The sequence below is a fragment of the Haliaeetus leucocephalus genome, unplaced genomic scaffold, assembly GCF_000737465.1.
Source record: "Haliaeetus leucocephalus isolate CR32 unplaced genomic scaffold, Haliaeetus_leucocephalus-4.0 Scaffold773, whole genome shotgun sequence".
Classification (NCBI taxonomy): domain Eukaryota; kingdom Metazoa; phylum Chordata; class Aves; order Accipitriformes; family Accipitridae; genus Haliaeetus; species Haliaeetus leucocephalus.
In genome coordinates this window covers 1,178,722-1,192,210 of record NW_010973209.1, presented here as the reverse complement: position 1 = coordinate 1,192,210, position 13,489 = coordinate 1,178,722, and the positions used below count along the sequence as shown (strand labels likewise).

The 13,489-nt window shown below is 42.1% G+C and overlaps 1 protein-coding gene across 5 annotated transcripts in view; it reads right to left on the bottom strand.

The window, feature by feature from the left end:
- Positions 1–13,489, bottom strand: part of FLI1 (Fli-1 proto-oncogene, ETS transcription factor) — an 88,758-nt gene that overhangs the window by 11,723 nt on the left and 63,546 nt on the right. For all 5 annotated transcript variants that reach the window (XM_010581379.1, XM_010581381.1, XM_010581383.1 and 2 more), the window contains one exon: positions 7,643–7,711. In XM_010581379.1, coding sequence (XP_010579681.1) covers positions 7,643–7,711 — 69 coding nt within the window. The remainder of the gene's footprint in view (positions 1–7,642; positions 7,712–13,489) is intronic.

The following is a 13,489-nucleotide window of genomic DNA, read 5'->3' as shown; positions in this document are numbered from 1 at the left end:
GCCAGTTGGAGAGAAGAAACCTAGACTGTGGGTTTCTGGAGGAGCAAGGAAGCCAAAAACACCTCCAGCTCCTCCTAGAAACATTAGATGCATTGTTTTAAATGATGGCAGCAAACATAAAGGTTGTAGAGTCTGTAAGGTTCTTCCCAGGCCCACTCTGGCTCCAAGTATACATACTAAATGCTCAATATATACGGTGCAAAACCTTACAAAGTCAGCAGCAAGAAATTTGCTTAGATACAGTTTTTCTTAGCACAAAGCTGTGAAGGCTCTGGATGCTACCATTTGTCTGCAGGAGGATTTACAGTGTGTGGCAGAGATAGTGGAACAGGACTAGGAAGCAGAGCAGAGTATGAGGAGTCCTCCGGCCTTTTCAAACCACTACAAGAGGTGGTTCATGCTAGCTGGCAATTAGCTTCCCTTAACATTTAGCCCTATGGCACGCACCCAGGTATGACTTACATGGGTGTCATAATTGTGTACACTGAGGCCTCGAAATCTCACCCACAGTATCATTTGGTTTGCAACGAATTACTTTTCAATTTACTATTTCTGCTAATTAAAACAATTACTTAGCATGTATGCCATATGTCATGCTGTACGTCATTCATGGCCAGTATTACTATGACCATTCTCATGATTATGTAAGACTTTCCAGTGCCTTCAAGCACTAAACTCATTCATTTCTGCTTCAAGACCACAGTGTCCTGCTCCTTGCGCTAAAAAATCACCAGTCCAGGGATCATATGTGGAATTAAGTAATTCTGTCTCTCCACTAAAAGGAAGCAATCAGCTGAGCGCAGAATAATTTCAAAGTAACTTCTACTCTACATTATCAGACTATTTGATTATTTCACAATATAAAAAAAAAAAAAATTGTCAAACATCTCTGCATTGCTATTAACCTGTTTTACAGATGAGGAACTGACACAAAGAGCAAAGTCCAGGCTTGGAACAACATTGGTTTTTGACTTGAAGTCAACTCACACCAAGTGAGAAGGGACTGACTGCTGGGTTTACATAAGAAATCTGTTGCAGAACATGGACATGAAGAACAGGTTTAACTTGGGAAATCTCTGAAAGTAGCTGAGAGTCCGGTTATGCATTGCTATCCTTATGGACACACAGATCAGAGCAATCAAACATTTCCGATTTAACTCCTACTCTAGATCCAGTGTTGGATTAAAGTACTGTGGCCGAAGCCCACTTATTTCCAGCACCAGACACAATGTGGAGCGTAACATAGTGCATGCACAGAACTAGGATTCAGGATTTTAAAAGGGGACTCATTCAGTTTGCACAGACGGGGCGTGCTTAGGGTAGTCCTGGTCCCTTCCGAAGCAGGTCACTCCAGCTTGAGACCTCCGTTCCCTCTCCCTCATTAGACTTAGCCTGGCAGTGTGAGATGAAGGAGCTCCTACGCTCCACAGCTCTAGAGCCTGGAGCTCTGCTCCCTGACTCAGAGGGGGCTCTGGCCCCCAAAATTTGGAGTCACTCCGTGTTTGCTTTGAGCCATAGGCGACAGCCCCCAGTTGTGCGAGAGTGGCTGGAAAAACATCCCAGAGCCATGCAGCGGTGGAACTTCCTGATTCATGTCTGAGTTACCCTGTGCAACGCTTACAAAGACACATTATGAAGAAAAGGAGGAAGTAATGAGAATTTTTTTTGTTGTTGCTTTTTTTAATATCAGCAGCAGAAGTTCCAATGCACAGTGCATGAAGAGTGAAGTATGTGTCCTAAGAATCCCTCGCAGAGCCAGCTTTGAAAAGTAGTCACTTTCCAGTCAACATACATGTTACTGGCAGGGCTGCAAATACAAACAGCCACATGCAGACAGGCATGCTACTGAGCAAAAAAGCAGACACACAATTGCATACTCCAAAAGGCACGTTTCTGAGCACCCTTCGCCCACATATATCACATTCATCCAAAGCACATATACGAGTGTGCACAAATATGCAAACAGCACTGTGCATATTTTACCCCCCAGCACACAGGGCGGTAAAACCAAACAGTAATGTGCTTGCAGTTTGCACTTATTGAAAAATACGCAAATGCAGAAGTAAAGAAAAAGAAACGCATATTCATGGAGAAAAAATCTAGACGCAGCAATATACACATATGAGAAAAGGGAAGGGAAGACACACATGCGCAGACATTGCAGCTAGCATTTTTAGAGCATTTGCCCATTTAACACATTACTAGGAAACAAATTTACTCTTGTCTTAGGAAACGGCCAAAGTGCTTCCAAGAGCTTTTCACAGGAGGGACTGCACCCCGGCAAACGTGTAACCCCCCCACATGTGCAATAACATTGCTTGCAGTGCACCCTAGGCAAAAAAATAATAGCTCTTTTGCTGGGAGAAAAGGAAGGATAATGGTTACTTAGAAAGTGCTCCAGACAAGCTGTCAGGTTGAATTCAGAGAACTGGAGTCTACTCTGGGACAGCGCTGGCTCAGTGTGATCCCTTGTGAGTTGGGTTTCCTGCCTGCTACAGCTTAAAGACAACGATTCTTTGTTTCCAGTTTTTCTGGTGAAAAAACACGCGCCTGCCTCCGAAGAGGGTCAGGGAGAAAGCAGACAAAACACTAACTCTGGAATTTCAAAGGAAAACAATTTAAAAAAAAAGAAAGAAAAAAAGAAAAATCCAAGAGCGCTAGCTACTGTCTCTCCTGAAATCGTAAATCCCTGGTTTGGCCACACAGTTGAAATAAAAGCAGCACCAAAAAAGCCTCCCCTTTTTCTGCTACAGAGCTAAAAATGGGATATTTCATCACCAGGCACACAAATATCATCGACAAATGTTTTAGCATGTACAGACAATTAAGAGGGCATGAAGCTGCAACTGCTTTTTCTCTGACACGACTAAGACTGGAGGGTTTATAACCTTTGCTGTGAACAAGGGGCCTTACTGACACACTCAAAAGAAGAGTTGACTGAAACTGGTCAATATTTTTCACATGACAACCTTTTAGACCTGAAAAATAGCCTTTTCAAGAGAAGAATTTTATGCAGGAATTGGAGACCATTTTCCTGTGGGAACCATGCTTATGCAGCCACGCTCCCTGTGGTCTCTTTGCCCCCCTCTCTCCAGTCCCTAAAACTTTTGAACCTGTCACCCCAAATTGTCACCGAATTTGACAAGTGGGAGAGGTGAGTTTTAAAGTGTTCCTACCAATTTAAAGGAAACTGCTAGGGAAAGAGGAGAGAGATTGCAGTCCTGACGGCAAGAAAAGCAGCTGCACGGACTCGTATTTTGTTAGGTACCAGGGAATCTGTGTGAGAGAGATCTTATTAATGCTCTAAAATCAGGTAACTCTTCCTTAGGGGCTCACAATGAACATGGGTACAAACCCACGGGAAACACGCTGTGTGCGTTTCAGAGCTCACTGATTTGCTTATCTTCTTAAATTTGCCAACAAGTGAACAAAACATAAAGGCAAACACACCTGATACCCAAACATCCTTATTGTTCACACAAACACTTCTATAATGTAAACATAAAAATGGGATAGCCACAGACTACATTCTTAAAATTCACCTCCTATATGCATATTCATGTATTCACATACAAACTTATTCCCCCTTTGAAAATGCAGGTAGCACATCAGCTTTTCCGGTGTTCTGCTTGAATTTACATTGGATTTGTGAGACTTTGGGCTAGTGCTGGTTTACCACTATTCTAAGCTAACTATATTGCCTTAGGCTGAGCCTGACATATGCAGAGGACAGTGCTGGAGGATAAAAACCCATGCTGAATCCAGCCTTTTAGTCAAGATCATACATAACCTGTAACATGGAGGCAAACAGCCACACAAAATCGCTCCACTAAATTCTCAGGCGTGATGTGCGGGTGTAGCCCTTATCAGCTGAGCCTGCCTTCATCCCACTCTGCCACCTCACTGCACAAATACCCACTTTACTGTGTATCGGCACATACTGCAAAGCACGACATATACCACACCAGACACTCCTACATGCCTGTTTAGACACATGTAATTTTACACATCAACACATCCCGATTCTGCCTCTTTGGAAACTGCCAGCACTGTCCTGCTTGGGTTCAAATCCTTCACAGGATTCAGGCCTGTATATTAAACATGTGAGTTATGCAGACCCCAACATACTTAAAAGTAAGCATGGACTTCAAAAATGTGTTGGATTGAGGCCAGGATGCTCACAACCACATGGGACACAGCCCTTTGGCCTCCTAAATGTTGTTGTATGTGAATATACTTTCCCTTTCCCTATGGAAACCTACTTAAATGACAGCATTCTGAAGGCAAGCAATTTAAAATCTCCACGGACTTGGGCAGATAATGTGGTCTCAGATTCTTCTCCCATGTCTCCGGTACCTACAGTAGGTCAGTCATTGCTCCAAACAGTCACGGAAAATGAAACAGACCGTCTCTCCAGCGGAGTGCTGGGAGTGGGACACAAATCTTTCCATTCAGCAATGAGAGCAACCTCGTTTCATTTTCCAGAAAATTGTTCTCTAGCCAAAAAATACTGGTGATTTTCATTAGAGCAATTTATTTCTCAAAGGCAGCTGAAGACAATTTGTACCAATGACGCTAAATACCATACTTTTGAGTGTTTATGAGGCTGAGAAGCAAAGAAGCTCAGGCAACAAGAGTCCTTTGAACACGACAAGGTTTCTACCTATCTCATCTGAGAACAAAATGCATATGCTTTGTGCACCAGCTGTATCAGTTTACAGTATCTGTTTCTCCTACGAAAGTAGTTTAACTCTCCTAAAGCAGTGCTACAGGTTCTTCTGTGTGCAGAGCTGGCACTGCAGAAGAGAAGTGAGAGGGCAGAAAATAGAAGGGAAAAAGGGAGTAAAGTCTGCAGCTGCAACCAGCCAAGGCAGTTCTGTCTCCAGAGCCATGGCACGAAACCCAGTCCTGTGACACCAGTGCTGCCCTTGCCAGCGTGGGCCACAGGTCAAGTGGTGCCCTGTGCTCCTGCGTGACATCGTCCTTGCTGTGGCTACAGAGCATGCCCTGCTATGTCTGTAAAGGTTCGGGACAGAGCAGAGCCGTATGCTGCATCTGAAACATCTGCATCTCGCTGTGTTGCAGCTGTACCTTTTTTTGCCATGTAGGTTCTTTTTTACAGTATGTGGATGGAATACATTGTATAAAGCATGGTGTAAGCGTATACAAAGAGCATGCATTTCTCCCTGGAATTTGCATAAGCAGGTTATTTGCATTAGCTATGTCATCTTGGAGAACGTGCAAGAAAAAATACAGGAGTGAAGAAAATAGTGGGTTTTTCCTATCTCTGACATGTATTGTACTATTTCATCACCTCCTCCTTCTTTTGAATCCTCAAGGGAAGGTGGTTAGAAAAATTTGTTTGTATGTTTTTATTCACAGGCATAGAGAGAAGAAATGTTTACAGGATTAGTAGATTCAAGATGCATTAACATAAAGAAAAATGTTTCATCTTTTGAGAAGTTAAGGAGACAAGAAAATACGTATAAAAAATCATTATTTTTAACCTGAAATTCCTTTTCCAAAAGAATATCATCACCTTGAAGCGAGCCCATTAAAAAGCCTTAAAAGGAAGCAAGGAAAATCTTGTTGCCTAACAGGCTAGACCGAGGTTGAGGAATTCCAAGTCCAGTTTTATGTCCATCAGGAGTTTCTTCTGTGATATTGGACAAGACACTTCACTCTGCTCCTCCAATTCCTTATCAGTCAGCCTGTCATGTTCACATGTCTCTTATCCTGTCATCTTATCTCACGAATAATATTTGGCGCATGAATCAGTTACAGTAGGTTGAAGTGGGTTGGTTTATCCTAGAACAGTATTCAGACATCAAATGCATGCAGAGGAAATTTATGCATTGTAGGAAGAAATGTAAGGGGAATAGATGGGATTTCAACATTTCTATGCTAGTTCTTAATTTTTATTTGACTATCCCATGGGTGTGTTTAGTCCTTTATTGACACATGATGAAAGTACCATGTAAAATTAAAAACGCCTAGCTGACAGAAATCAAAGCAAACTTCTGTCAGCTGCACTAAAGAAACACACTTGAGGGCAGTAAAAATGGAGGGGGAGGAACATTTTTTCCCTCAAATTTCTTTCTACCTGAGTGACTCTAGGCCCAACTTGCAAAGATAAAGGGTGCAAAAAATTCAGAGGAGTTCAATTTTACACAGAGCATTTCTCTTTAATAAAAAAAATTGCAGCTTTCTTCCCTTTATTTTTAGCAACCACCTGGCCTGAGACAGAAAGAGCACAGTCTTGGATGTGCATGTATGTTTATGGGGGAAATTGTGGAGGAACACGTGTATGTGTGTCTGCTTTATTCAAATAGGAGCAAGCCTAGCTTTTATTAATTTTAAATAGATGGCTGTTAGTATCAAAGTAGTCAGTCACAGAAAAGCCTGAATGGCTTTGTCTCTGTAATTTACCATGTTTTATCAACTAATGCCTGTCTCATAAAGAGAGAGCAGCATGCTAGGGAACAGGCAGCTCAAACAGATAGTTATATGCTGGACAAAAGAAGCTGCTGTAAAAAACAGCACCGATATTGTGTCCAGGGTCCAAGACAGATGTTGGAGATGAAATGCAGCATGGTGCAACGAGAAAGAAGTGCTGGCTCTAAGAGCAGTGCTAGTCAATGAAGCAGCCAGACACACCATGCAGAAGCTTGTTAAATGTGTGATCTCAGTTTGCTGTAGCCTTTCAGTGAAATGGGGGGTTCTGTCTCTCTCTCCCCAGCTGCTTAAATAAAAGACTTTCTGCCTTTCCCCACTATTTGAAATGCAAACTTGTGGCTCATCAATGAAGCCATGTTCTCCTGAAAAGCATAGAGATGTTTATATATGAGGTGAGGAAACTATCTCAGCATGAGAGCAGGCTGCTTCTAGGTGTGTTATCTCATATGACAGACATGAGATTTCACACTTTTCCCAGAAGTTTTTCAAATGGAGGAGCTGAACATAGTTCGCTGAACGAAACCAATGTTCCTGCAGTTACACAAAGGGAAAGGAAGACCAAACTCAAGGCTACTAGTCCTACACAGTAAGTTATAGAGCACTTCAAGGTTTCTAAGCTCTAAATATATGACTAGAATTTCTAATAGATTAAAAATTTGGGGTTATTTGAAAAAGAAAATCAAAATGTTCCAAAATGAAAGTGTCAAAAAGATACACTTGGTTTTCCTTGCTGGTTGAAACTAGCTAAAAGATTCACAAATGGTTTTGGAAGACCTGACTGGCCTTTATTCAGTAATGGAATTTATTGTGAGAAAATTTTATCTTTCAACTATGAACTAACTCAGAGAGAAATAGTGTCTCAGTCCTTGCTATATAACTGAGATTTCAAACTGTTTCACATAAAGAACAGAAAATATGCCATCAGTTCATCAACTCAGTAATACACAAGTGTGAAAAGGACAGATACACATTTTATGCCACAATGTTGGCTGGACAAGCGGAGATGTGATTTTCAGCATGGATGGGGCTGCAAATTGTGAATTATTCTACTTTAACCATGCTATGCATGCATAGCAGATCAGAACATTTTCATTCCAAAGATATTACATAAAAGGTTGAGTTTTAACCCAATCAAAAACATTGTGAGAGCACTGGAAGCCAGGACATTTATATGCAAAAGACTTACCTTCTTTGGTGGCAAGACGTGAGGAAGCTTCTGTGTGGGATGGAGTATTGTAGACCAGCAGTGAGCTACCTATAATGAAAAGAAAAGGAGTTATTGCAGTTTGAATTTGCTCTGCCAGTGGGGAACCATGCAGGCAAGTAGAAAACGCTGTCGCTAGGATCTAAAGATCAAATTTTTCAGACAATTAGGTACACGTTTTCTATGATGGATATGAAATTCTTCTAATAGCTTGCTAGCTGTATGTCACACATGTGCTACTGTTTCTATGCTTGCAAACCAAAATAAAGACATTTGCTTCCTTCACTGAGTGCCTTGATGTCCTCCATTGAAAACTGCAATAAAAGGGTGAGGTTGTATAGTACAATTATACAGGTACAATATCTACCACAGCAGAGCCTCTAGAAGTTATTACGGCACAGACTGTATTACAGGATAAGGAAGAAACTTTTCTCTCTCTAGCTGTAATAGAGAAATTTCCTGTTTGAGGAACAGCGTACAGTAGAAGTGACATGAATTGCACTGTCAGGATCTGAACATTTTTAGAGTGTCACATGCTTGGGTTTGGGCCAAGAGCTGCAAAAATCTCACTGGTATTCCAGCATCTCCCATGCTTTGTGGCATTTGAAAGTGGCTTTCTTGGTTCCGAGTGGCCTTTCCATCCAGCCCCACTTGAAACAAAACTATTCAAGAGAAGCACGAAAAAGACCCCATTGGAAGGGTATTTGTTTTGCACAGTCTACAGTGGAAATGTTCCTTTCTAAGCATTTTACTTTGGTTCTCCTGTAAACTCTTCTGGAAAGGGAGGAAGAGGCCCTGTGAACTCTTGGAAGCCAGCATGTAATACACATTTCATGGTTGTCTAGTTATATGTATTTATCCTACATAATCTTCCAGGCTCACCTTTCCAATAGCTCTTTGAAAAAGTTTCTACTGCATCAGGTGGTGACATTCCTAACAAAGTAGAGGGCCCTTCTTCGTAGGGACCGAGGATGTGAACTGAAGCAGGGCACCAAGCTTGCCATGGAGGGATATGGATGAAAAGTGCTTTTACAGACACTTACTGCTATTTATACCTACACAGCCCTCTATTCAGTGAGATTCTGTCCCATTTAAGGTACTTGGTCCTAAGCAACACACAGCAAACAGTACAGATTTCTGCATATGCTATGCTGCCCCTGAGCATCCCCAGATTCTTTGGCAGGGCTAAGAATACCTCTTTTGCAGGTACTATAATACTAACTGATTAGGATCTTGTGACTAAGCCATGCAGTCTCCACATTCCTCTAATCCACATGATCCCAAATAACACTGACCTCACTTGCCCCTCAGTAGTACTCATAGTATGTCTCGCTTTCCTGTGAGAGCTGAGGATTAGGCAGTTCACTGCCAGAAGTAATAGCCATTGCAGGTGCTGGATCTTATTGGCCCTGTGTTCCTATGGATTTCTTTTCTTCCCCAAATGCAAACAAAGCCAAAGACGTGCACAAGCCAGCATGTACACAGAGGTAGAAGGTGTTGGAAAACAAAGCCTGCTCACAGGGAGTGGAGGATGGATGCTACCAGATGCTGCAAGACGGGATGTTTCAAAAGACCAGGATGGATAATCTGGTAAACTAGGAGGCAAAGAGTTCAAAGAGATCCCAAGGGTACCTTGACTGTGAAAGCTGCAGGTAGCCAAAGTGATTGGCTCAAATATTTAGAGAGATTGGCTGGTCTTTTGCTGCTGCTGGAGGAGGAATTACTACAGCTTTGTCCACCTAACTCATGTTTTCATCAGATGGTTTCTGGCTTTGGCATTTCTCTCTCGAATATCTGTGGGGAAACTCCTGTCCGCCACTCTCTCCTTTTCAGGTTATTTGAAGTAGATCCTGAATGCAACGCCCAGCCTAGCTTGCCCCTGCCAGACAGGGAAGTGCTGGGGAATTCAGAAACACAGTTTTCTATGACTAAATAGGCTGCAAATGCCTGTTTGCACTGACTGGCTGAGGAGGTGGGGGTGGGGTGATGAATAGCACTGAACAAGCCTGTATGATCAACCTATAGCTACTTGATGCTAAAAAATGCAGCCCAAGCCACTGGAAAGGGACGGCGCCTCCCCCAGTTTAATTGCTAAAAGTTCTCACCTTTGCCCGACAGTCTGAGGTTTCTGGTGGGAACACCACAGAAAAGGAAATGTGTTTCCTATTAAGGGTTTTCAATGAAGGAGGAAAAGAGAGAAAGCCAGAGACACAGATCAGGACAGAGAGAAGCAGACAGACAGAGGCCAGGCTGCTCCCTCCCTTACTTGTTCTTGGGCAAAACTTTGGCTGCGATGAATTTTCATTTTGTTTTTATTCCCCCTACCCCTCACAGGGTCAGTGACACCTTAGATTAAATCAGCTCTTTCTGGAAACACTGGTATTATTAATAAAGTGTAGGGCTATTCTCCTATAATTAATATTAAACATGTTATCTTATGGTTCCCCCCACCTTTTCCTTTCTTCTTTTATTTCCCGTGCATTAATTAAAGAGGAAGATGGAAAAGGACTGAAAAACAGACCAGGAAAGTTTTTTCCCCATAAAGCCTTCCTTTTCACAAGGCAGCTCATCCTTCTGAGATGCAGGAACATCTTGATTTCACAATCTTGAAGTCTATTTAATCTGGAAGCCTTTTTTTATCCTCACCTTCTGAAGGCCATGTAGCCTTCCCTCTACATCTCCTGGTAGAATCAGAGTTCTGCTGCTTTTAGCAGTATAGTTTTGTTTGGCATTAATATATGGCCTGAAACCACAAAGCAGTTTTCTGCTTCTCACCACAGTCTCATTCTTTCCCCTTCAGGCTCTTTTCATTTGTACACACCACACACAACTGACCCCCCATAACTAGAGAGAAAAAGGACAGGAGGTGACAGTTCAGGCTTCTATTGATGTTCATCCCAAACATAGCATGAAAACAATTCAAATCTGCCTTCACACTGCCCATTGGCTGACTGGAGAAGATTCACCAGGCAGACTGTGTTTGAAAAAAGGTACTGGCACAGCAGTCATTCAGTCTGGAGTCTGAAGGTGCAGGGGGATGAATGAGAAGAAGAAAAAGCCAAGGCATGGCTTCACAATTTTGGAGAGGAAACTGGAAGAAACACTTAAAGAAAGACGATTGTTTGAACAGGATGGACAGTAAGTTCCCTGAAAAAACTACTGGGCAGTGTTTGAGAGACTCCAAAGGATAGAGTGTGCTGCAGAGCTGGGTTCTGCAAGTCTGAAATCTAAAGATCAGAGACGTCTGAATTCCTGACTGCTTCAATAGGTTACGGAAACAGGAAACAACTGCATGATTCTGATCCAGACCTAAGTTTTGCCTGAAGACTAAAGGTGCTGTGAAATGAGTTTGGTTTAGTCTTGACTATATTAAATAGCTCACCTGAACCTTCTGTCTCCAAAACTAAGATTGAGTTTTTGTAGAGGTCTTGCAGATGTTACCAGTTTATTTTTTCAATCTGGACTCAGATGTGCCAAAATAACGTACTTCATCAGCAGTTTTAAGAATGCTTTTACCCTGATCAGGAGTGTAAGAAGTTGAAAACCTTCTCAGGCAGCTAATTTTCAGGGGGTCTTCTTGCCTGCCTAGCAAACAGGCTTAGAAAGTTCAGACCAGCTTTATTTCTTGGAAAACAAACACCAAAGTTGAGGATTCACTAGTCATCACATATCCAGTTTAACATCCTGAGAGGACGAATACCTTTCAAGAGAGAGACTGGGCAGATGTAATCTAGCCTATAGATCTGCAATTCCCCAAAGTTCTCCTGTGTTTTGTTGCCATCACGTATTCTCCACTCTAAGCAGGAGCAGAGCTGGATGTCTTTGAAACAAACAACCTTACAAGAGGGGGAAAATCATGAAAAAAGCCCATCTCCCCATGGCACTGAGCTCAGAGGCTCAGCACTAAACATCCGCTGGAAATCAGTCTGGAAAAACAATAAGCTCCTTTCGAAGGCGTTACTCCATGAGGGAGTTAACCAGCAATCCAGAAACCAGACTGTCATTAGGCAGCGCTAGGAACAGCTGCACAGAAAGGAATGCTCTTCAGAGGCTTCCTGACCTCCACTCAGACAGGAGCTTGCTTTAATAAGGACAGCACTTGCATGACGTCTTAGAACAACCCAAGGGGCTGAACAGAGAGACATTTATAATCATAAAAGCTGGGGATGGACTGGGATTGAATTCTCCTTTCGTATGCATCCACGTAAAATAGGAATAACTAATTTGTCTGAATCCAGCAAAGTTGCTCGGGTTTTTTTGCTTAATAGCATAGAAATCATTGTAGGCGTTCCCTGGGCAGAACATTATATGTTTATGATTATTATTCAGCATGCATCGCAGCAGCACTTAAATGTTGCAACTGCATTAGGACTCCATTGTGCTGGGTCTTGAGAGACATTAGACACAATCCCTGTTCCACAGATTGGCCATCTCAACAGACAAGACCAACAAGAAGGCAGGATTACTAGCTCCATTTTACAGAAGTAAAACTGAAGCATAGAGGAACTGAGGAAAAGGTTTATCCCTCCTATTTTCAGGCATTTAAATGCCATGTGTGAACTAGGGGACTACTACCTTGAATTTCAACATGCCCTGTTGCTTTTTTTCTATAAACAGAGACCAGTGTGATCAGACTTCTAATTTAGGGCCTTCAGGTATCTAAAGGTAGGTGATATCAATCAGGAATTTGCTTCTGAACAATTGAATCCAGGGCTTCAGGCTTACACCGTGAGAGCAAGAATGCAATTCCTCTGGTACTCTCTTTGAACACCCCAAGTAATGGGATACCTAACACTTGAGACTATCACTGGAGATGCTGTCTGGAGCTAAAGCAACAGAAGAATTCAACTCTTCTGCCAACCTTTTCAAATTCAGCCTGGTTCTTTGATTCAAAAAACATACAACTCCTTCTTCGTCTCTTTCTGTCAATTCTCAAGTCTTATTGATAAGACAATTCAAGAGTCTCACTTGAGTATTTATCTTGTGGGAATTCAAAAACATTTCCGGTTACAAAGCATCTGATTTGCCCAGCCAAAGTCAGCAGGTTTGGCCAAAGCAGCACTGGCTTCACAAAACTGCCTTACGATTTCCTGTAAAAGTGTGTAATTCTGCATGCAAACCTTAGTTAGAAAGTTATTTTGCATCTGCAATAATCTTGAAGTGTTCTGTGAACCAGCAGCTCTTTGCTGATGAAACAGAATGAAATTTGCAAATTATTTTGGATGGGAAATTATTTTATTGTGAAGTCGCAAGGGACAAAAACTGTTCAAATCCAACAGTTTGGTTATTTGTTGTGAATCATTTCCTTGGCTCGACTTCTCAAAAAAACATAAAGGTGGGGCTTACAGAGGCACCCATCTGTGATCTAACTCTTGTCCCACTGTAATCTGTAAAACTCCCACTGATTTTAGCAGAGGCGGGGAGGGACCAGCACCGAACAGCTTTGAAGAAACACCCTAAATAAATGCTGTCTCGCTGCTTTATTGCACTGGCCAGATGGAGACATCTTAAGCTGCCTTTACATCACAATTTGATTTCCCAGTGGAGGAAATATCCTTTTTTCTTTCTCTCCCTGCCCTCCCACCTTGCTTTATGGCACCTTCTCCTGATTTTTTCAGTCCTCAATAATTATACTCCTATAAAAGGTGTTCCACTTGAAAAAATATTGGAGCATGTGAGATTTAGCTCCACTTCTCTGGCCTCGTCATAATGCAATTATCCTGAGCGCACCTTTGTGAAGAAAAGAAATGCTTTAACCTCCGTTTTATAGCTGAAGAGGAGACATTCAGAAGCTATGGACATGCTCATGGTTGCACATGAAGTCTTAGG